Source organism: Sphaeramia orbicularis, chromosome 22, assembly GCF_902148855.1.
Source record: "Sphaeramia orbicularis chromosome 22, fSphaOr1.1, whole genome shotgun sequence".
Taxonomy (NCBI): Eukaryota; Metazoa; Chordata; class Actinopteri; order Kurtiformes; family Apogonidae; genus Sphaeramia; species Sphaeramia orbicularis.
The window spans coordinates 21552858-21577240 of NC_043978.1; the positions used below are offsets into that span (position 1 = coordinate 21552858).

Sequence of the window (24383 nt, forward strand, 5' to 3'; positions counted from 1 at the left end):
ACCCCTTTGACTCCTTTCAGGTCTCCTTTCAGCAGGCTGTCCAGAGGAAAGGTGATGATGTTGTTCATGTTTTGGAACTGGAGGAAGGTGAGGAGAGACACAGATAAGAGTTGAAAGGTTACATCAGAGGATTTAAAGCTGCAGGAGGTTGAAACTCTAAGGTGAGTGACCCGGCTAAGGTGTAATCCCTTTAGCGTGTGTTGTTTGTGTGGTCTGTGCATGTGGGCAGCGTGTCCAAAATGATAACTGGTAGGGGGGGAAGAGAAGGGTTCTAACCTTAACCAAAGCATGGGAATTTTCATGACTTTAGTCTTGGGAGACGAGAGGCTAAACTGGGTCAAACAAAGTTAAAAACAAAAGAATAATAAAAAATTCCAATCACTAAAACACTAATAAATTGTGTATAAGTGGGGTCATCACTAACATTTATCCAAAGGCACTAATGTTCTAAGAAGATGCTCTGTAAGTCAATATAAAAACATTTGCACTTTTTAGCTCTAATTAGGCTATTATCACACTGGCCAAGCAGGAAACCCCTCAGCCAAAATACATAAATATTAGGTATGCTGCTGTAAATCAACTTACAACTACTTGGGTCCTGTTTTACAAGGATATTGCAGACTTTGTTGGTGAAAATTTGAGAAGATTTTAGGGAATTTTGTACAGAAGTGTAATATTATGATTTTAGCATCTGATTATTTAAAACAAAAAAGGAATGAGAGATGAAAAACATATTTACACTATGACATTTCGATTGACTGTCCTGGTCATTCTAGCACACATTTCTGATTTTACAAGGTGTATTTGAATGTGTCTTAACGATACAGGGACTAAAAGACTGGAGGCAGTTTACTGAGAAGTGATGGTTAAAATCCAAATATTGATTAGAAAGAAATAATCAAATTTAACTAGTTTTGCCACTATTATGGAGTGCGGTGGGTGAAAAGGCTTGTCTTAAGTCATGTTGGAGCTCCATAAATAATGTGACAAATGGATTTATACCATTTTTAAGACCTGTGGGTCAAAACATGTTTGGAAATAGGTACTTTTTTTTTCTATCATTATGTCTATCTTGACAGTTTTTTGGGGATGGCTTCAGCGAGGGCTTGTGGATTGAAAAACAGTTACTGCTATCGCTATATAAATAGTTGACTCTAAATGTAGCATGTATGTATGTAACATGTAGATATATTTTACATTTGTCATTTCTGGCCATAAAGAATAGTTTAAAATGCAGATAACTTTTACGTAATGTTCATCTTGATGCACTAATTATTTTTGATTTATTCAAATCAAAATAAAGAAAATGATGAAAAGAGCCACTAAATCATGAAATCACATTTGTGCTTCCATATCGTCTATGCCAAATTTCCCCTTGTTAAGTCTTTTACAAATCATTTTAAGCCGCAAATAACCATCCAACATCTTGAACATGCAATCAGACTCAAAAATCAGCCTTAAAACTTTCCGAGCCTTTAAAAGTACCGTACTTTCCGGTCTATAAGCCACTATTTTTTTCCACACACTGTGAACCCGCAGCTCTAAAATGATGCGGCTAATTTATGTTTTCTGGGCTAACAATTGATCCGGCTGACAAAGAAGGAAATAGAGCTGCTGCACGTAAGCTTGGCATCAATGAATTGATGGTGAGACGTTAGCAACAGGGTGGGTGCGGCTTATAGTCAGGTGTGGCGTATAGTCCGGAAAGTACGGTAATAATGATTTAGCATTTATCATAATAAATATCAACATTACATGAACATTTTCTATCATAACATTTTCGGCCAGCACTAGATTTAACAAAATGCTATGTATCATGAATACTGTAAAGCATTTATTTCCTCATCAGATTTTCTGATTTTATTATCTTGGGTATCAGAATGTGCCCCAGTGATTTCTGCTGTGTAGCCTTTACAGTCTCATAGTCTCCTCTTCCACCACCTTAAATCTGTTGAGGGCAGAGATCACCGAGAAATTAAATTTAAACATCTGTAAAAGCAAAACTAGTAATGTTGCATCAGTAGCCTAAAGTGATTTAAAACCATCCAGTCCAAGTAATTCCCCTTTTTGCACAGACCTCAGGCCTCCCCCTGTGCATTTTGCAGCGCTAGTAATCTAAGAAGCAGGAGCTTTTTGGAGCCTTAAGAGATTACATCTTCACATCCAGGTCAGACGGTTGCTCATATTTCTTTAATATAGGGGGTTTAGATTACACAAATACAAAATCTCAGATTAAGCTGATACAATGTCCACGGAGAGAAACTGACCTCCCATAGTGGTGTGAAATTTTTCTAATAAAGCTTTGGCTTCAAAACCTGACTTTAATAGAGCTGGATCAGGCTGAATTAGATCCAGCCGATGCTTGGTGTTGCAGTGGCTCTTTGGCCGTTTCAATGGAAAACTAGAGCCTCCTCCTGAGGGCTTTAAATTCTCAGTGTGTGTTATAGAACACACACAGGGACTCAAGGGGATAGAGACAATTAGGAACAGGATGGAAATCTTTCTATGTCCCCGAGGGTTTTACCCCTCCTACCTCCATCCACTCCGACCCACTCATAGAGCGCACTTACCAGGTTTTTGAAGAGTGCAGTGAGCTCCTTGGTGAAGACGGAGAACTTGAGGAAGGCTGAACCCAGATCAGGATCATCTCTGTACACGCAGTTTTCTCCAAACTTCTCCAGGGCCTGAGTGTACTGCTCCTCATTCTCTACATGGGCTGGAAAACACAAACAGGTGGGTCAGCATTGACAGGTGTCAAACCAAAGTCTTCCACACTGATCATTAAAAGTCAAAAATCAATCACTGGGTATTAATAATGAATGACAGTCTTTCGCTGAACAAAGACTTTCAAGCTGATCAATTCTTGTGTGTCAGTGTTTTCTCCAGGATATTGGTTGGTACAGTCCATAACTACTACTCAACACTGACTCGTCTGATTCCAGTATTATCCTCCTACATCCCAAAGTCTTGTTGTAATTAATTATTGAAAGGTGAATATACGAAATGATCAGTCCTCTATTGGGCTGAATCCTCACAAATCTCATTTTGTTAACAGATTTGGTGTCTATCAAGATGTTCTGCCTACAAAAAACACAGATGAAAAATACCTCTACAGATCTGGGACAATAATAATACAAAGGTAATCACTGAGGGAAAACATAATACGAGGCATAAATATTTTTATTTCATTTTTAATATTTTGGGGTATATAAATATGGAGGTGAAAAAGACCAGTTTGTGAGTAGTTTTAAGTGAAATGGATGGGGTTAGGCCTGAATGATGAAAACAAAAACAAATCACATCTTAATGTTCTTATCCTGACCAAAAGAAAAGAAAGGCTCTCATCCGGATTTAACTAAGCAAACAGCTCAGATCCTTCCATTGGACCATTACTGCTGTGATTAATATGTTGCAGCAAGTTATTCAATCCCAACAGATGCTGTGAATTACTTTTCATTTCTTAACCATGTTATAACATGTATCCCGAAGACGTGTAGAATATATAACAGAGCACAGAAAACGACCAAGAAAATGTTGAAACTACAAAAATTGGGTTAATTGGTCAACACATTATTTGTTAGTGATGAACCATCATGCACAAGGAAGAAATTTTAATCAGAACAAAGATTAAATGTTTTGTGGATAGAATCATAATCAAAGCTAAATGCAGTCTAACAAAACTTTACAGTGTGGGACTTTTTTGGGGCCAAGCTGTGATTAAGGCTGCATGGCAATATCATCTTCTAAGAAACCAATAAGGATTTAACACTACTTTGATCGCTGCTTTAATTGTTTTACTGCCTGCAACAGAGATTATAACACCACCCAAAGGGAGAAAACGAGAAGTTAAAGGAAGAACCACAGTTAAAGTTTCCATTTCTGCCTTTCCTTTCACTCAGATGGACAGGAAGGACGGGGAGGACAGGAAGAAGAAAAGAAATACACACCAACTGTCAATCAAGATGTAATCTAGGGGGAAACCCCTAAACGAGCTATGACCGAAGTCTTACACCGTATCTAAGCTATCGCGGGGTTAGGCCTAAATGATCCCACTTGATACACTTCATGGCAGAGTGGGCAAATGATAACAGCTGATGCCACCGGGACAGTACTGGCGTGAGGGATGAGGCTTCGGGGACTGTTGCTATGACGATGCTCGCAGAGAGAAACGTGACGGCACAATGGGGAATGAGTCGAGCAACGAGGTGGGGAGGGTTAAACTCAAAGACAAACTAAAAGACACCTGCTGCCACATCATGACTCAGCTTTTAATAATATGAACACAGAGATAAAAAGACAGCGAGACACAGGTTCATAGATGTGGCTGGATTTATAGACGTAGCTGGATAAGCTGCAGAGATATCCATCATGTTATTAAAAGTGGAAAGCTAAAAGCCTCTGAGTCACTACCTGCAGACCTCCTCACATCAGACAAATCTAATTTACAGGAAGCTTTACAAAAGGGCCATTATGAGAACGGGCGTACAAATGGCTAAATCGCAGGGCTGAACTCCTTGTATAAAGTACAGACGATAACAGATTGCAGTTGGAGCCTGAATATCTACAATGAATATTTTATTCCAAGTCTTTGTTGTTTATTAAATCTCCTGCTTCAAAGTAGTAAAACGTGTGAAGATATGAGACTTTAATCACAGTCATATGTCCCTCACATCTACCACCTACTGTTTACACATCAGCTCCAGCTGTTTGGCGGTGGCTCGGTCAGGCTGGGAGCCAACAGGGCGGTGGCCTTCTGTTGTTTTTGAAGTGGCACATGAGAGCTCTGAGCTGCGCTATTCAGCACCGACAAACAGCCCAAACCCCCCTGGGCTGCTGAGGCAGTACATGCATATTTGTTGTAACATGACCTAAACTCATCACACATGCAGGCTATGGTTGAGAGCCTCTAAAGGCTGCATGACAAGTTCAGATCTGAAGCAACATGGCAGAGAAAGTACGAGACAAAAGGACAGCAGTGACTTTGACAATAGTTTATATTGTAAACATGTCTGATAACACTAATCTGTAAACTGTTAGAAATGATCTGCCTCATATTAAATGTGTTAAGTCTTACATACTTTAATAAGATGAATTGGAAAACAAATGACAAGAGTACTGGTTAGGTGATATTTTCAATGAGTGATGAAATGTTATTACACATATATATTGGCTTATGTATATTTATACCTTACATTTACAAACATTCCAGTAGGTGGAACCTGTAATCTCAGTGTATTGTCATGTACAGACAGTGTTCTAAATGTGATCTGGTAGCTCCGAGACAAACATTCCTTTAGAGTAAAACCCATTCTCTCATGAATTCCCACAATTTCATATTTTGACCCAAGGCTGTATCAGAAACTACAGCCAACCAAAAAAATTTTATTTAATTAATTTTTATTTATTAGTGACTCAGTCTTGTTTTTCTACTTTTAATGTGGAGGCATTTTACTTGTAGAGCAGTGAAATGCAATGTTGGCCTGAAAGTATTTCAGGGGCCAGTTGTGTGAGTTTTCAGTCAAACTCTCTTAAATTATCTCTTATAGACCTTTTAAAACCACAAGAAAAACAGTGATACTAAAGATATTTACAGTCTATTGTATCTGTTACATTTAAGTGGATGTCAGTGAGCTGTTGTGTAAATCTACTCTGAAGTTGGTGTGCTTCCAATACAGCCCATTCATTAGGTCTACATCATTCACTGCTGAGACTTACACAGCAAATTAAATAAATAAATATCCACACAGCAACATTTTAATTTAGATATAAATTGACCACTTCACCTGAAATTCTGGTTATGACATTGAACTTGACTCACAAACTCCCCTACATAACAAAAATAAATACAAATCTGAACATTATTTAACATTACAGCTATGTTTCATAGCATGAATGGCGTATAGGAACAGCATTGAACACACCAACTGAAACTTATTTAATACATAGATAAGCCAGTTTGCCATGACAGGTTCCAGACACTTCCTGTATATTGTGGCTCACAGGATATTCTCTACTGGAATAATTCTGCTATCGGGTGACTATTTCAGTTGGAATTCTGGCATCTGCAGTATCCTGGAAGTCTTCCTCACTACAACAACAACGGCAACAGCATGCTGAAAATGGCATGTTTTCCCAAAGACAAAATTGTCTCCATGGTTTGTTTTGCAGGGATTTAGTCATTTTAACATTGAATTCTGCGGTTTCCAAGTTTGGGATCAATAAAGTATATCTATCTATCTACAGTCCATCAAAATGTCTGCTGGACATAAACTGTACATAGAGTTAGCGGACAGACAAACCACAACACCAGCCACTGGTTGCTAAAATGCTGTTTTGGAGATAGTAGTTTGAGGTTTGACCATCACCATGTTAGCTTTTTGCAGATGGAAGTGATCATACTTGGACAAAAGGCGTGGAGCTGCAGGAGTGTGAGGGCTCATAGGTGAGCTAATGCTAAATGCTTGTGTACTCACTCTGTAAAGCTTCAAGCATTTGTATAAGAAAGGGCTGTGTTATCTGTTGTTAGTGTAGCTTATCAATCACAACTACAGCTAAGATGTCTACAAGGAAAAAGAAAAAAAAACAACATCTTCAGCTCCAAAACTCTGACCCAGAAACCAATGAGCGGTCATATACGTGTCAATCAAAGCCCAACCCAGCACACAAAGCCTCCTATTTGCCTTGAGATCTTATTAACAGAAAAAAACAATGGACCAGAGCACTCATTAGAAGGTCCACAGACAATGAATATGACCGGAGTGGTGCCAGGAAAAATAATTATTAACTTTATCTTTTTTCAAGAGAAGTTCAATGTACGTCTATATAAGCCAGGGCTTTTAGGAGCCAGGACATCAGCCAGGACACTGCATCCTGCACTCAGTACTGGCCAAGATGAGTGCAATGACGAGTGAATAGTGCCAGACTCATCTCCAGTGCTGGCACGACACTAACAAAGTGACATGATAGGTCTGTAAGGCCAGATTACTTCCTGCATGAAGAAACTAATGGCTCCGATGCCAAAGTGGGATTACGTCCTCTTGTGAATCATGATCTTCATCTTCTTCTACTTTAATTTTCTTCCTCTGGAACCAATTGAGAGGCTTCACTGAAGTGTGTTTTGGATCACTGTCCTGCTGGAAGGTTCCCTGTATCTCATCCTCATCTTCCTCTAGGATGGAGCAGATTAATCTCAGGAATTTGCCGCTACATGGCTCTATTCATCTTCCCTTCAATAATATGGATTCTGCCGGTAACATAAGAAGATAAAAGAAGCAGCTCCGCACAATGATATATCCACCTTCAAACTTCTGTTTGTATTTTTAGAGCCATATGCAGAGACATTTTTTCCTCCAAACCGAGTCTGTTGTATTATTGCCAAGAAGTTTTTCTTTTTTTTTTTTTTTTTTTTTTAATCAAACTGCACTCTCTGACTCTTTCAAACTTTGAACAAACACTCTGTTTCTTCCATAAAACATTGTTCTGGGTTGGCTCTGAATATGATAGAGTAACAAGAAGTTTGGAGGTGGAAACATCATAGTGTGAAGTTGTCTCTCTTCTCATTATATAGGAAGAATCCATATTATTGGACTGAAGTTTGAGTCACAGACTCGGAAGCCAAGATCCCATCCACCAAAATTTTACATAATCAGTGGCAAATGTAACTGTACTTGATTAAAAGATACTGACAAGTTTTCCCACATAACATAAAAAAATCTTTTTAGAGTTTTTAATCATAAATCAATAAGATAAAAACTGAGTGCAAAACCCTTAAATAAGGAATGTAAGCAGAGCTTGGTTTGATGTTGCACAACTGAATGTCAAGGTCACAATAAGCAAATCTCTAGAACTTTGGAAATAATTACACATCTCTAACTTTCTGTAGCAATTCAATATACCAGCCAATATTGTAATCTTCTAATATTTTTATTTTGCTAGTTTCATTATTATTATTTCCTTGACTTCTCAAGATCGGACATTTTTATTTTATATACTACATACTGTAAAACAAAATACGGCATTTGTCATGTACATGGACAGTTCGTGTGTCTTTTACCAGACAATTCCACACAGCATTTCCATAGAAAAGTCCTATTTATGAAAAATCTTGACTTTTCAATGCTTGGACATAATGGTCAGTTAATTATATCTCAAAGCCACTTATCTACAGATTCTGTACACAGATTTCATTCAGATTTTATCTCCATGAAGCCAATTTGATTTCCAGTATTTGCCTTTTTTGAGTTATAAGAAACACACTTAGGGGATTCCTTTCAGCATCATTTCTTTTTCATATCAAAGTAAAACTGGTCTTGTGACTGAAATATCCCTTAATCTATTCAGGAAGTCAGTTGTGACAAAAGCCCTTCATAAGATGCACAGAACACTGACGCTATACCATATGTGTTTGTTTTGACTAAATATGACCTTGACCATGACATGATATATCAGGTCATATCCAACAGTCCCTCTCCTCTCGTGCAAACACACAGATCCTCATGTGGAAAAACATCGGGTGCAGCTTCCAGGCGTCTGCTGAGGATTACAAAACATCCCAGAGGTTTGTTTTGCGAACTCTTGGCCATCTCCTGCATTCTCACTCTGTCCCACACATCAAGTGTAATCACTAGACGGCAGCTGCCCTCTGCTTCCTCCCCTCGTCTCTCCTACTCTCATTCCCTTAGACTCGGCTCCATCGCGACGCTTGGACGCTCACTAACACAATGTGCGCTGACCTCAGATCAATGCTGTATCTCCCTGTGGACTCTGGGAAAATATCACTGGACCTCATGTTCACTGGTGTAGAGAGGGGAGGAAATGGTTACCTTTAATCCAAAGACACAGGAAAAAACCACAGTGTGAGTGGGAGATAGACAAAAAGGGGACATATTCTATAGTGGAACTTAGAGAGAGTGACCAATATTAAACTTTCCAGTTGGATATAATAACTTTGTTGGAATGTATCACCTCAGAAAACATACAAATTGTTCCCATCTAGCTTTTATGTATAGTTTTCATCATAATACAGTTCCTCATACCACTTGTGAGATGTACAGGGTGGGGAAGCAAAATTTACAATATTTTGAGGCAGGGATTGAAAGACAGTGTATGACCAATTAGTTTATTGAAAGTCATGAGAATTTATTTGCCACAAGAAAATTTACATAATAGAAAATGTTTTTATTCTATGTGTCCTCCTTTCTCAATAACTGCCTTCACACGCTTCCTGAAACTTGCGCAGGTGTTCCTCAAATATTCGGGTGACAACTTCTTCCATTATTCTTTAATAGTATCTTCCAGACTTTCTCGTAATAGTTTTGCTCATAGTCATTCTCTTCTTTACATTATAAACATTCTTTATGGACACTCCAACTATTTTTGAAATCTCCTTTGGTGTGACGAGTGCATTCAGCAAATCACACAGTCTTTGACGTTTGCTTTCCTGATTACTCATATGGGCAAAAGTTTCTGAAAAGGTATGGATAATAGTGTTAGGTATGATTATGACATCAATATATGTTTGGTTTCAAAACAATTGACGTAGTGCCCGCTGAGAAAAAACAACTAAATGTTCATTGTAAATTTTGCTTCCCCACCCTGTAGAACTGTATTGATACAATATAACTGCAATTACTATCTTACATTTTCAATATTTTTCGATTGGCGACATGCTCAAATCAAGATGGCCTCATGCAGGGAGAAACCAACTAATCAATGCATGTCAAGGTCATATAAAAATGGAAAAGGGTAACATTAAGTCATTTGTGTGAACTGTTATTATATCTGTTGAATTTGCTCAAATATGGTTTAAATCAGGTCAAATAGACAGTAAATTAATAACATACAGGGGAATTACACATTACTGTATTCAATTCCAACTCATCACATCTATACACAGACAGTTGTTCAGTTTTACAGAGTTGCAAGAACTGATTAGTGGTTAGTGTTTTTTAATGTTATTAATATAATATAGTATAGTATGGTACAGTAGAATACAATACAATACAACAGAATAGAACAGAAAAACACTTGCATTTCTCGCCATTTTCTGACTAAAAGCTTAATTCATGAATAAAACACTCAACAGATGAATCAAAATTGAACAGCATTGTTAGCAGCGCTAGTTGATTAATTACTAGCTAATTACTTAAGTTTGACGTTCACTTCAGTTATTTGGTTTCTTGTGAAGAACGAGATTATTACAGACATGAATGATATGTTTTCAGTGCTAAATGTTTTTGAGGGAAAAGAGGCGAGGACGATAGCAGCTCATTAACCAGCTTTGAGCTTTCTCCTGCACCAAACTATTGTTATAACAGCCTTTATAAAAGTCCACCGTTGGTCTACCTCTAATATATGTTTTTCATTTTCACCTCTTTCTGAGCACTGTTTCTTTAATTTCAGCCTCTCCTCAGGTCTTTCTCTCCAGTTTAATTACAGAGGAGCCCATGGGATCATTTTCTCAGTTACCTGGCAGCCTGGTAGGACACAGAGCAGCAGCTCATGGTAATACACAAGCATGTGACCCAGAGGACGCCACGGATGCCACCCCATGTTTTTACCCCATGCGACGTGGGCCAGGCTCTGCATAATTCACAGCCTCACCAAGCCGTCCTGCCTGACTGCAGAACAGCTGAAACACGCCGTTCACTCTTCTGCTTCAGGTCGTTATCTGTTCAGCAGCTCTGGCAGGTCTGTCCTGGCTTTGCTCGATCAGCTCCAGGTTCTTCTGGGGTTTGAGATGCTGCTGCTGGTTTATTCATCATAACACACAACCTGACAGGCTGACAGGTCCCTGCAGCAACACTGGGCTCTCTCCTGTTCATCTGTGCAGCTTCCCTTCTCTCTCGCTGCTTTTCACTTTCCAGTCTTTTTCTTCTTTTTCTCCAAGGTACAAGCTAACACTGCTTGCTCAGCCTTGGTAACCCTTACAATCATATATACATTTCCTCACCATTCTATGTAAAGTGCAGACAACCCCTTCACCATTTACGTCCTCTCCCATCTCCATCGTCATCACTTTTCATCATATCTTTGTCAGAAATATCTTTGCTCGTCATTGTCTGTCACAGAGAACCGAGGCAGTCGCTCCCAGTCATGAGTCTCATTATTTTTCCAAGAATTCTCTCAGGAAGACATTAAGAAAAGTCTGAGCTTTCAATGTGTCCAAATGTTGAGTTGGCAGAGATGTGACATACTGTAGATACTGTAGCACAAGTACGTCTACAGTTGACACATCTTGTCATTTACTTTCTAAAACCCAATGTCAAGATTTTCCCCTACTTTCACAGATGATTTACTTGGTTTTAAATAAAACACTCTTTAGTATATTACATATTTTATAATATGAATATTCTGCATTGGTTTTACATGTCGTTCAAATCCAAGATGAAAATGTTTAAAGAAATATATTCTAGAGTTAAGATTTCCTTATATGGCATCCAATAACTAATCATCAATATTTTACTTTTCAAAAGGAAATAACAGTTTTTAATTGTTAGCAAAGGCATCAACTACTCCCATTCTATATTGTGTTGACTAAACAACCAAAAACAAAGTATATTATTGCAATTAACTTGCACTAATAGTGAGTAGTGACTACTATTTACAGAAATGAATGGAACAAACTGTCTGAGAAGCTAAGTGTTACTATACTGTTTATGCTCTCCATCACCTTCATCAAAAACAGCAAATGTGGCCATCTCTCATTGGAGCAATCCTGCACACCATTCTCATCAGCTTCCCTTCCAAGTCCATGTCTGTTTCATGTTTCCATCAGATACAGGGCTGACATAAAACAGCAGGCTTTACGGAGCCATCCTGAATGTGTTACTCCAAACAAAAAGGCAGAATACAGACAGTTTTTCTTGTTTGGTTTCAAGGATCATTGATAAGTAAAGGTGACCTCAGTTGAAGTACATCTACAAAACTGCAAACAGCAGCTTTCCCAGTTGCATTTCCACAGACAGAAGGAGTGTTTCTACTGTCAACACTGATGCTAAACTAGATAAACTTCACCTAGAGGCAAAAAGGTACATTTGAGCCTTCGCCTTCTACAATAAGTGATACAATTTTAATAGATACGCGGTAAAAAATAATCACCGAACTGCCTGAAACACCTGCAGGTCTCAAACATGATGTAGCCTGCTGTCCTACTCAAACAGATTCAAATGAGGGTCGACAATGCAGACATTCACTTCAGTTAAACCGAAAACTGACTGGGTTAATCTTCTACGCGTACACCTGCGCTCACAATCCCATCAGTCATGTCCTGCGACGACACTGTAGAGTCTGTGAGTCTGCCGAGCACAAAGAGGCGACACGTTTATGTTTAAGTGAAGAACGTGAGCGACCATGCTTCAGCACCCACACACAAACACAGGGCGCCCCTCCCCAGCTGTTCCTTTGGGGGGTCTGGGTCCGACAGCTGTCCCGCCCGGCCTGAACAGAGCTTGCAGTGTTTGGGGAAAAAGACATGCTCAGCACATTGTTCAGAGGTCTCTCTCTTTTCCCTCTCTCCCCCTCGGCCTCTCTCTCTCTCTCAGCGGGGTTCTGTCATGCAGACCAAACAAAAGACACTGGAAACACCCAGCACTGGCACTGGCCGCTACAATGAGCATGGTAATAACATATACAGCCATAAAAAAAAAGACACTCCCCTCCCTTTGCCTCAAAGGCAATGGAACAAACCATTTGAGCAGCAATTAATTACCGTTTTATTTATCTGCCTCCTTTATTAAACCATTTATGCATACAAAACAAACACAAAAGCTCATCAAAACATAACCACACCTGAGGCTATGTCATGAAAAGCTTGTTTCATTCTTTGACAGCCAAGTTTTTTTTATCATGAAAAGATTGCGGTGAAGATAATTCATCAGTGTCACTCACACACCTACGGCACAACTTATTTATCTGCCAACACTACAAGATTAACATGAAATTTGACCAAAAAAGATAGTATTTAGTTTTAATTTTTCATGGTATGTGACTGTTAAGGTGAAAATGGATCGCTTGGCTGGAAAGGTAAAATCTTCAGACCTCTGGGCACCAAATAAAACATATAAACACACTTTGACGAGGAAATTAAAGTTTTTTGAAAAAGAAGGAAGAGGGAACGGTTTCATATTATATTATATTTGTTGGGACAGCACCTTAAACTCACAGTAGAGAGCTTGAGTTAATGTTTATCCTGCAGTTTGTTTGTTTTTTACAATATAATACTGTCAATATACCTGTCAAAACTTGCACATTCTTGAAGTTAAGGGGAAGTATCAAAGCTGATTTTAACAACTTTGTCACATCATGAAACAACAAATTATAAGCATTTCAGGTTGTCCTTTTTAAAAGCTTCTTTAAATTAAGGTGTAATTAACACAAAACCATACTTTTAAGCAGCCCTGCCGAAATGATTGTGAGGCCTTTAATAAGACAATAAACTAATAATCCTGATGCAACACACAGGAACACTCACCCAGACCAGACGTGTAGATGGCCTTCACAGACTTCTTCATCTTGTATAAAACACTGCGGTCCACATCCAGAGCCTGGACAAGAGAAAGAGGGGAAAATATTTAATCATAACACCCTGAATTTAGTGTGGTGATATTACAGCAGTATATTAAATATTAATGGAGAAAGTCCCTTAAATTAGTAGTGCAGGCAGTAGGGTCATTATTTAGCTGGCATACATTTATCTTACTGGTCTGAAGTGAAACAGGATTTTCTCACTTCTTATAAACCAGGTGCACAAGAGGGCTAACAAAAACACCTGACGAGACAAAAATAATGCAGTACCATCCCTAGAAACTGGTCCAATGTGTTTCAAAGGGATGTCCATTCAACATGAGGTTGCACTTTGAGTTGTTGCATTGAAATTTATGATATTATCTGCCTGTATGCAGTGGGCACCATTTGTATGAGTCCTCGGTGTGTGCATGCCAACTCCACTCTGCTGCAAGTAATGCATTATTCAAGGCAATGCTAAGAATAGACCTGAGATCCCTAGTCAGTTATTGTGTATGTGTGTGTGTGTGTGTGCACGCGTGTGTTGATTTAATAGTATAACAGCTTGTAGGATAGGAACAGTAAGCGTTGCAGGTTCCTGACAAAGGGCACTTTCCCTGAGTTTCTACCGTCCTTCACATGCATGACACCCGCATTCACACACTGTAGTGAACCCAGCTGAGACAATGTGCTACTGTATCGGTGATGAGTGAGTGAGTCTCTCAGGATGAGGGGGATTTTGGGAAATGAGCTTTTTGGGACTTTATTAAGTACGTCCGCCCGACCAGGCAAAAGCCGGCGCCACTATTCCCCATTCCCCATCCGACTGACACATATCAGATCCCCTGGACCCCCTGAAAACAAAAACACACAATGGCTCCTATTCAGCTGCCGTACACGATACAATACTGTACACACAGACTCCAGAATGACACTAGATGTGGTGACAAAACTTATTAAATCCATAAATCGGGACTGTATTAATATCCGAGCAAGGAAACTGGAAGAACAGTTCCTTATTTTCCCCTTAGGTGTTATTTTTCTACACTCTTGCAACCATATATACAAGGAAAAGAGAGAGGAAATGTCAAAATGCACATAACAGACTATTAAAGTGTCTGTGGTCATTACAGGGACAGGGAGAAGAAAAGGAGAAAGAGCTTAGAAAAAAAGACAAATGCATTGACAATATGGTCTTTCAGTCCTCTATCAGTGTTGGCTGGGTGTTTGACGGGGCCACCTATGAAGCATGGTGAAGGAGACCCCCTCAGCCTGTATACAGTTACACAGGACAGACTCAGTGAAGAGGGAATATAATGGGGGGGAAAGCCCAAATAATCCAGTTCTAATGAAAAAAGTGCCTGATAAAACTAAAGCCTGCTCAAATTTGTGCATTCTTTTAAAAGCTAGATTTAAGTTACCTATGTGCAGAGAAAATGATTTACCCATCCCTTCATCATTTTAATGAAGCCAAATAAGTTTCACTCCCTATTTATTTTTGGGCTTCATTCCTCTGTTAATAAGATGTTTGGGTTTTGGTGTACACCGTGTGGGAGTTCACTGGCAGGTGTGATTGACAGTTCACACACCAGCTTCAAAAGAGATTATTTTAATGAATAATGCATTTTTTTTCCTTTTGAACAGACAGATGTTAAAGTCGAGTCGAATGAGTTTACTATGCAAATGTAACACAAACTTTACCATTACCTAGTTACAATACCAATCGTTTAACATAACTTAGCTACATTAGTGACAATTCAGTAGAGCATTTTATAGGTATTAGCTTGGTTGCTGATGGTGTAATGTAAAAACACTGTATTTGAAGTTACTACTATCAAAGACAACTGTACACATTAGCATTTCTCTAGTAGATTAAAATTACTTTTAAAGTTTTGCACAATATTTCCTTGCAAACAATGTGGTCAGTGTTTTCAGTGAATAACATTACAGTCAGTTCAAAGAATCTCACCCTTTGTTGTTCTCCAACGCTCATTATCTCATTAAAATGCAGTCACTTGAGGCTCTAAAAAAAAACATTTGGCCTCTACTAAAGTGTATAATTAAATGCAGCTGCCCATGACCTCGATCAAGTCAGTATAATTTAGCTATATTAGCATTAATTCAGCATAGGCCTATAGCTATATTATCCATTAGCATGCAGATTAGAGTCTATACACCAAGTTGACATTACTGTTATCAAATACAACTACATGTGTTAACATTAAGTATACCAACTGAAATTACATTAGCGTTTAACATAAGGATTCATTTTTAGCAGTGTAGTAAAGTGTTTCCAGTGACTTAGCATTACCATTAGCCTATAAAATTTTATTTGTTCCATCCCCGTGCCAATATTTCATCCAAATATAGTCACTTGGAGCTCTAATAAGAAACTAGCATCTAGTATAATGTCTAATTAAATGTAGTTTTAAATAAACATAATCATAACACCAAGCCTGTTAGCATGAATTGCTATATTAGCATTAATTCAATACAACATTACACTGTCTATAAGCAAGTCGGCTGATAAGAGTTTATACACCAAGTTGACATTACTGTTATCAAATACAACTACATGTGCTAACATTAAGTATACCAACAGAAATTACATTAGTGTTTAACATAAGAATTCATAAGCAGTGTAGTAAAGTGTTTTCAGTGACTTAGCATTACCATTAGCTTGAAAAACTTTATTTGTTCCTTCCTTGTGCCAATATTTCATCCAAATATAGTCACTTGGAGCTCTAAAAAAAAAAACTAGCATCTAGTATAATGTCTAATTAAATGTAGTTTTCAATAAACACAATCATAACACCCAGCCTGTTAGCATGAATTAGCTACATTAGCATTAATTCAAATTAACATTACACTGTCTATTAGCAAGTATGCTGATTAGAGTTTATACACAAAGTTGACATTACTGTTATTAAATACAACTACATGTGTTAACATTTAGCAAGCCAACTAAAACTGCATTGGCGTTTAATGTAAGAATTCATTTTTAGCAGTATAGTAAAGTGTTTTCAGTGACTTAACACTAGCACTAGCTTATTCAATTTCACATGTTCCTTCCCTATGCAAATATTTCCTTCACATATGGTCACTTGTAGCTCTAACAAAAGAATTAGTATCTACTAAAATGTATAATTAAATGCACCTGTACATAAACTTAATTACATTACCCACTTTGTTAGCTTAGGTTAGCTACATTAACCTCATTTCAGTACAGCATTATATCGTCTATAGTACATAGTCAGCCAGCATGCTAATTAGAATTTATACACAAAGGTAATAATACTGTTATCAAATAACGCAATCTGCTAACATTTATCAAGCGCACTAAAATTAGCTAGCTTAGTGTTGAAGTTAAGATTTCTTTGGTAGCAGTCTGGTCAGTGTTGTCAGTAACTGAGCCTTAGTGTTAGCTTAACAAAACTTCACTCCATGTTCTTCCCAAGCACCATTCTATTATCCAAATACAGTCTGTTGTTATTCTGAACAGCAACTAATAACTATTAAAATGTAAAGCTAAACATAGTTCTTTACAAACTGGTGATGTTGCAGTGGTTTTGTCCACTTTATACCAAGAATCCTAAAAATCTATCAACCTATTTTTACAGTATTATCCATCATTTCCTCTTATTTACAGTATAATTAAAAATAAAAATAAAGTAACAAATGTAAGATGAAAACTAGTGAAATACAAGCTGAAAATTTGTGTTGTAATGCTGAGAAACTTGCAGACAGTGGTGTGTCCAACAAGAATTACATGCTAAGAAAAGAAGCTCTACAAATTAAAAGACAACGACTGGAAGCTACTTGTTAATCTGAGTAAGAGTAGGACTTAGAGTGCTGTGGTTTTAGTTCCTTCAGCTCCTGTGAAATGACTCATCGGGTGCATATGCCATTATCTCATTAGCTCTGTCTGGCTCAGAGAGACTCCTCTGACTGCAGGACAGACCCCACACAGCTCCATCCATCCATACAGTCAAAACAGGTATTTCCAATGTAAACGCTGAAGACAAACACAAATGAAAAATGTGATCACAGTTTTATAAGTTAACACTGCAAGTATTTGCTTAGATCTGATTCTTGGTTCTCTATTGAAAGTCTACTGAGAGGACCAGACAGAGTACTGAAAGCTTTTGTGCTGGCGTCTGAGCTTATGTGAAATTGTCCACAGTGTAACACCAGATATTGATTTACTATTCAGTGTTAGATGTTTAGTACATGGGACCAAAAAAGCAAAAAAAAAAAAAAAATTTGATCTATCTGGTAAGAAAACAATTCACAGTAAAATGCATGTTGATTAATGCAGAAATCTACAGAAATTCTTTACATGTCTTATCACGGACTTGTTTGGCTCCACTGGGGTTGTAGGAAGTCATTTCAACCATACAATGTACTCGAAATGGCCATCTATTATTGATGTTATGAATGTGTTTGGGTGTGGATGGTGAGGGGGTCAAACAAGGGTGAACAACTGAAGTCTAAGCATGAACCAGTGTTTAACAGATGAGTGCTGCACAGAATCCATTACACTGTCTGTGCATGTTTAATTCATAGTTTAAAAGGAAACGGTGTATCTGTGCAGCGATATGCTTTACAGCACGCCTGCCAATACTTATGCATCTGTTTATTCTTGTATTTAAATAAGGCATCACCATCTAGTTGAACAACTTTGTCACGTTAAGCACAATGACCAATAGGAGGCGAATCAAAACAAGGTGCTCTGACCAACTCAGCTGGGCTCCGTGGCTGTAGCTTTCATGTTTCATTGAGGAAGACAAGCCAAATGTTCCTGAGATTTATAGCAATCTGTTCACTTTGTGACTAATACCTTGGTGCATATGCTGCATCAGCACAGTCAGATGGCTGGTATGTGTTCTGCTCTAGTATCACATAACCGCTTTGATACTGAGGCTCTTTGTCGGCCTGTGCTGCAGACACACAAACATACTTTTACCCTGCTTTAGGGTCAAAACACAGTATTCGAAATCTCTCTGACGGGACATTTTAGAGACAATTTGACAGATTAATGTTGCTAAATGACCCACATTTTTACTTTTAAATTCATTTTTCTTTTAGTTGGACCATAAGGGATTATCCAAAACAAGGAGCTACTTTATATTGAAATAAATGTTGGAATGGCAATCAATTAAATTTCACTCTCTGACAGGACATTACTGTGATTTGATTTGTTTGTTACATTAAGATAAAGTTAGCTTCAATATGACCTTTAATCATATGCAGTCACACAAATGCATCAACTCTCCCAAATAAAATGTAAACACAGATAGGAATAGGGACGGGAATGGGGAAAGTGCCTTCAGTTGAAAGAACTTCTACATTTTCAGATACATCAGAATTGCATTAGCTCCTTTTATCAGTGCTGGCATACATCTCTGACAGCTGCAAAGTTAAAAAAAAAAACAAAAAAAAAACAGCCATATCGAACTCATGTTTCTATTTGATTCAGTCTTACAATGGTAGCTGAAATATCTGTAAAATGGTCATTTCAAGAAAGATTGACACATTACACCCTGGCAGCTATTGACTAAGAAAATCTAAATGAAAACAAATGTATTCTCTTTTTTCTTTAGTTTACATGACAGACTAAAAGGTTAAAGGTTAAGTCGCTTCATTAACCTCATGAGGAAATACAGTCTATGCATTTTAACCATCCTAATACACACACTGCCTAGCATTAGCATTTGCAATTAGCACTTTAGGAGTTGTGAGATGCCATTGGAAGTCCTCTGTGACCAACTGAAGATATCCAAGAGTCCTTCATTGTCATTCTGAATACATGTATGGATGTAGTACAGAATGAAATTTGAAAAACACAGATAAAAACAACAGTGCAATAGGCTATATACTAAAACTACTACATCTAGTACAATAAATCGGGGTCTAAGAAAATATCGGTTCTGCAATATACCGCAATATTTCATTTCACAATACTGTATCGATATTAAAAAGTACTGTATCGATATTTTTAGGTATCTATTCAAATGCAGATATTGTGGAGGTTCGTTTTTGTTTTTTTGTTTTTCTTTTTGTTTAGATTTTATTTATTATTATTTCACACTTTTGTGTACTCTAATATTAGTTCCTTTGTTGGGATTGCACAAAAATAATGTTATGATATTAGTTATGAACTAATAGAATATGAACATTTGAACAGGATCTTAAACTGTAATGTCTGTAAAACATAATTTAAGTTTTAACACAGGAACATTTTGTGACACAGCATAAGATCCTGTTCTGATCAAATAAAAATGTGTTTAGTATTTGTGCATATTTTTGGTGTCATTAAATTTTTCAAGGAAACAATCATTTAAAAAAAAAAAAAAAAAGAAACAAACAAAAAAATTTCCTTTTTAACAGTATCATGATATATCGTGACATATTGTATCATGATCCTAGTATCATGATTTGTATCGCATCATCAGATACTTGCCAATACACACCCCTAACAATAAAAGGCCTGTAATACTCCGGCTCCAGATCTTCATCAGTACCATGGTCAAGGGCACCGACAGCAGCTATATGTAAATGTTTTTAACGTCAGGGGAAACCAGATGAAACCCGAACAGGCTCTAGACCAACAGGGAAAACCCAGAAATTTCTATCTGTCAGGCAGAAGTGCTAACCATTATGCCACTACTTTACTGTTTTCACTTTACTATTATTGTTTATAAAAATGGTTTCCCCATCAGCTCTTGGCCAGAAAAACCATTTCAGGCTCATGAATGAAACAGTTCCGTCGGCAATGCAAACCTACTTTTCTCCCCACACAGGAAATAGATCAGGAATCAATAAGAAATCTGATGAGCAGAATAGATAATGGCGTTGGTGTCGATATAATCTTATCGCTTCCCTCGGTAGGGGGTTGAACTTCAATCACAGGATGAAACGTAGGGTTAAGATGTTCCAATGCAGGTAGACCACACACTGCCCAACTCCTTTGTTGACCTCCACATACATTAAAGTCAGTGATCAAACAGTGAATCGATGTGACCGGCTGAAGACTTTACACACACTGACATGGACATCACAGCTCCTATCGACCCACAGTCTGACACAAACACGCACACAAACCATCAGGCGGTATCACGCTCCAGCAGGCCCTTTCAATCTGCCGAGAGTAGGCCGCTGGAGAAAGGGGTAAGACGAGGGGGGCAGCAGACAGGCGGGGTAATAAACCAATCCCAGCTGAACACAACAAATACAGACACACAGCACTCCTAAATCACTTTCACACATTTCCACTTCGATTTGTGCTCCAGGGTTGCACAGAGTGACTCGTAACCAAACACAGGCAGGAACATTCTCAAGTCTGTAACAGCGCTCACTCAAAAATAAATAATACTTTTAATCCTAAACCAGGGCAGAAAGATCACAATGACAAAACATCTCACGAAATTTAGTTACAACCAAACTCTGGAAGGTTTCCCCCTGGTTCTGTCTGGTTTCAGTAGATTTAGGCTGACATGATGGCTTTTGGTGGTTGTTGTTGTTGACAAAAATCTCAGATGTTATTCCAAGATTTTAACTAAAACAGCGAAAAGCCGCCTGAAACAAATCTGCTGACTGATGATGTGAAAACTAATCTATGTTTTCCTACTGTACACCCATATGAGACAGCTGCTGCGTTTAATTACCTAAACTGTTGTGCCTAATTTATCCCCCAAGAGTTTTATAATGAACCAAAAATGTTTCTACCCTCTAATGCAGTGTTTTGCATCATTGCTTTGGTGAAACGTCAGTGTAAAATCACAATCTCTGGAGTCAGAGTTCAGAGGTCAGCTGAACAAACCACACTGTTACTGTAATGGATTGTTGTCTGAGCTCATCATTTCATCAGTCATCACTCCTTCACATTACACCAACTCTGCTGGTCAAAGTCAGCGAAAACCAAAGACTTTCAGTAAAGACAGACAGTGAATCACTATGAATGCCCTCAAAGGAACATTAATGCTACTAGGGGTGTGTATTGGCAAGAATCTGGTGATACGATACAAATCACAATGCTAGGATCACGATACGATATATCACAATATATCATGATACTGTTAAAAAGGCAGTTTATTGTTTGTTTCTTTTTTTTAAAATGATTATTTCCTTGAAGAAAATTTTCCTGTGTTAAAACTTAAATTATGTTTTACAGACATTACAGTTTAAGGTCCTGTTCAAATGTTCATATTCTATTAGTTCATAACTAACATCATAACATTATTTTTGTGCAATCCCAACAAAGGAACTAACATTAGAGTACACAAGAGCGTTAAATAATAATAAATGAAATATGAACAAAAAATAAAAACAAAAAAACAAAAATGAACCTCAACAATATCTGCTTTGAATAAATGCCTAAAAATATTGATACAGTACTTTTTAACATCGATACAGTATTGTGAAATGAAATATCGCGATATATAGCAGAACCGATATTTTCTTACACCCCTAAATGCTAAAAACCTAGAATGCAACATGGGGCTTTGCAATCTCACAATCTACTTATAGGCATCATATAGATTGTGTCCTTAAGCTGTCCTCAGCTAACATTTGTTTGAAATAGCTTAGGGTTTATTAGTGTAATTACAGTCTTTTTACAAGTACATACTGTAGGTGCTGCACTAATCTATGGATTTGTAGGATTAATGTCGCTAACACAGGGTGGCCAGACTTGTACGCTTATTTCATTCTATTTACAGCAATACTTCAATGTCTGTTCACAATTTAGGATTTAGTCCGTATTGTATTGACTTGCAGAGATTGTGTAATACGTTTTACTGCTGCTAAAGAAACACTGACGAAGAATAACTAAGTCCATCATCTGCAGGTCCACCTTCTGAGCTATGATATGCAGTAATTCTGATTTTAATAAATACTTTAGAGTTATATTGGTGTGGATGCATTATAAAACTCTGACAAGAAAAATCTGGTCGCCACAATGTAGGTAATTAACAGAAACACTGCAGCCGTATTTACAGGAAAATGTAAACTAGTGTGGACTATTTGTTATTTCAGTCTAAAATTATTTGGATCGAGCAAAAACCTGTCAAATACAGCCTAAGTCTCCATTATAGTTTGGCTGTAACTAGCGATACAAATTATCAGTTAATCCATTGATCATTAGTTGGTTGACCTCATTGATCAATTAACGATTAACTGATAAGCGGCGATTTTACTGAGAACCTGAATTTCTCTTTCGATCAGGTCTATAAGATTAAAAGCTACATATTGTTTATATACTTCATGAAAAAAAGCATTCCTTATTGATTGATTTATTGTACCATTGGATACAGTACAGGCAATGACATTTATGGAGTAGAACTAAAGAAATTCCACAGAGAAATTAAATAAAACAAATGGATCTGAAGAGCGGCAGTTTAGAAGAAATGGGCATTTCTGACTTTGCATCACTGACATGATGGAGTGAGATTTCAGCGGAGATACGGATAATCTTACCAGAGCAGGAAACTTTCTCCAATGTTATGTATTTATTGACCTAATCTGTGGGATCCATGTATAAACCAGATCACATGACAAATTAAGATCATCCACGATATAAAATCAGAGATAGAGGGAATTCCTCTTCCGGACAATGCAGGGTAAAGCTGAATCGACACACAACAGACCTCACCTCTGAGCATGAAGCTGATTCACAAGCACATTTAATACAACAAAACATAACCGTAGAGTCAGCATTTTCCTCCTTTGGACTACACTTTATAACAGCGTGTCTTTCTTTTGCCCTCGTCTCCGGCTGCAGGAGGTGGAAGGCAAACTGAATTAATTTAATCCTCGTCTTAATGCATTACATCATCATCGCCAACATCATTGTGATTACAACCGGGCACCATCTGCTGCAGCCAATCTACACAGACTATCAAAACACTGCTGGGTCATGGAGGTCGTTGCCAGGGTGATCCATTCACTTATGGGCCTCCACTTCCTGATTTGTATAGTAGTAGTGTCAGATAAATTATTCCTGACCACAGTACATAAAGATAGCATCTTAATATATGTTCAGAGATAAAAAGAGCACGAAAGAAGATACTCTAAACCTAATTAATGTTGAACAAATTCAGCTTGATTACAGTTGGAATGAAAACTAATAAGTAAGTTGGTTATTTTCCTGCTTAGCGTGACATTTTTTGTTTTTTCTCAATGAGACTGTGCAAATACAGTATGTTGTGTGAATGAAATAACTACAGTCATCACCTCGTGGTTGTATGAATCCACCAAGCAAGCAACTTTCTGTTTACATCCATGTCTATCCTGTCCTGAGTGGGCTTGTTGGGGGAGTCCCGCTTTCTTACTCAGCAAGTTCTGAAAATCAAGTCAACTGTTACACACCATTTGCCAAGGTGAGCGGTTCTGTGCTCTTTTTAAATCTTTGCTAGAGCTGCCCCTGACAAAGGAACATGAATACCATTCAGTTACTCATCCCTCTTTTTTTTTTCCCTTTGGCATGTGCTTGATTGATGATTTTGATGACATAAAAATCAAGTAAAATAATCCACAGAGTTATAGGAAGATGCTTTTTGAGCATTTATGGCCAAAAATATCACAGGTAGCTGCGACAGTGATCAATGACTACATAAGTCACATTAGTTTTTTTTCTTCGTAAACTGTCATTTTTGTTGTTTTCATGTGTTTTTTCCTCCTCTTCGAGCAAATATTACCCATAACAAAGGTGATGCAGTGTACATCATGTGTCGCAAATAAAATAGTACACTTCCTGTCTTCTATATGAGAATAATGTGGATTAATTAACACAAATTAAAAAGAATTAAATAAAACAATAATACATCGATATCGTGTTTTGATGTGGTTGAAAATTAAATCAAGATTTTTTCCAGTGTCAT

At 37.7% G+C, this 24383-nt stretch overlaps 1 protein-coding gene across 3 annotated transcripts in view; it reads right to left on the bottom strand.

Annotated features, from left to right (window-relative positions):
• asap2a (ArfGAP with SH3 domain, ankyrin repeat and PH domain 2a) overlaps positions 1 to 24383 on the bottom strand; it is an 89990-nt gene that overhangs the window by 43804 nt on the left and 21803 nt on the right. For all 3 annotated transcript variants that reach the window (XR_003934473.1, XM_030126387.1, XM_030126386.1), the window contains exons 2-4: positions 13472 to 13544; positions 2571 to 2716; positions 3 to 77 (exon numbers count right to left, since the gene is read on the bottom strand). Coding sequence is in view for 2 of the 3 variants with exons in the window: in XM_030126387.1 (XP_029982247.1) it covers positions 3 to 77; positions 2571 to 2716; positions 13472 to 13544 (294 nt within the window). In the remaining variant the exon portion in view is untranslated. The remainder of the gene's footprint in view (positions 1 to 2; positions 78 to 2570; positions 2717 to 13471; positions 13545 to 24383) is intronic.